The sequence below is a fragment of the Gavialis gangeticus genome, unplaced genomic scaffold (assembly GCF_001723915.1).
Source record: "Gavialis gangeticus isolate Ggan-Ray unplaced genomic scaffold, GavGan_comp1, whole genome shotgun sequence".
Classification (NCBI taxonomy): domain Eukaryota; kingdom Metazoa; phylum Chordata; order Crocodylia; family Gavialidae; genus Gavialis; species Gavialis gangeticus.
The window spans coordinates 42,790,915-42,791,497 of NW_017729031.1; the positions used below are offsets into that span (position 1 = coordinate 42,790,915).

Below are 583 nucleotides of genomic sequence, written 5' to 3' on the forward strand. Positions count from 1 at the left end.
GGGGGACATGACCTCTGACTCCCCAGGACATTCCCCCCACCCCACATCTCCAGACCCAGCCCTGCTGCCCCCCACCTGCTTTGGTCCAGATGGGCCTTGGCTCTCTGGGTTGGGGGTCCCAGGCATCATCATTAGGGGGGGCTGAGACCCCCGCAGGGGGCTGGGCGGTGGGACAGTGGCCCTGATCCTGGGAGCAAGGCAGTGAAGGCCCCCCAGCTCCCTCTGCCCCCCCAGCACCACAGGGGTGGGCAGACCCCCATCGCCCACCTGCCCCGACTCACCGGCTTGGTCAGCGACGTCGGCCAGTGACAGGTTCTGGGGGTTTTGCCGCAGCCGGAAGGTGAGTGCAGGGCCCACAATGCTGGGGAGGGGGGTAGCAACAGTTACCGTGGTGATGGGGGGGGCAGGGCTAGGCTGGGCATCCCCCCCGCCACGATGGCGGCCGCAGGCCCCTCACCTGAAGTTGATGAAGCTGGTGGTGGAGAGGTGGACGTGCTCCGCCAGGACCTCCAGCAGCCGGATGCCATCTCCCAAGCTCAGGTGCCTGTGGGGCAGTGATGGGCTCAGGGTGGGGGCTCACAGC

The 583-nt window shown here is 68.1% G+C and overlaps 1 protein-coding gene across 1 annotated transcript in view; it reads right to left on the bottom strand.

Moving 5' to 3' along the window:
• PTPRN (protein tyrosine phosphatase, receptor type N) overlaps nt 1-583 on the bottom strand; it is a 32,434-nt gene that overhangs the window by 12,158 nt on the left and 19,693 nt on the right. Inside the window, 2 exon segments of the mRNA XM_019522830.1 lie at nt 282-361; nt 458-544. Coding sequence (XP_019378375.1) covers nt 282-361; nt 458-544 — 167 coding nt within the window.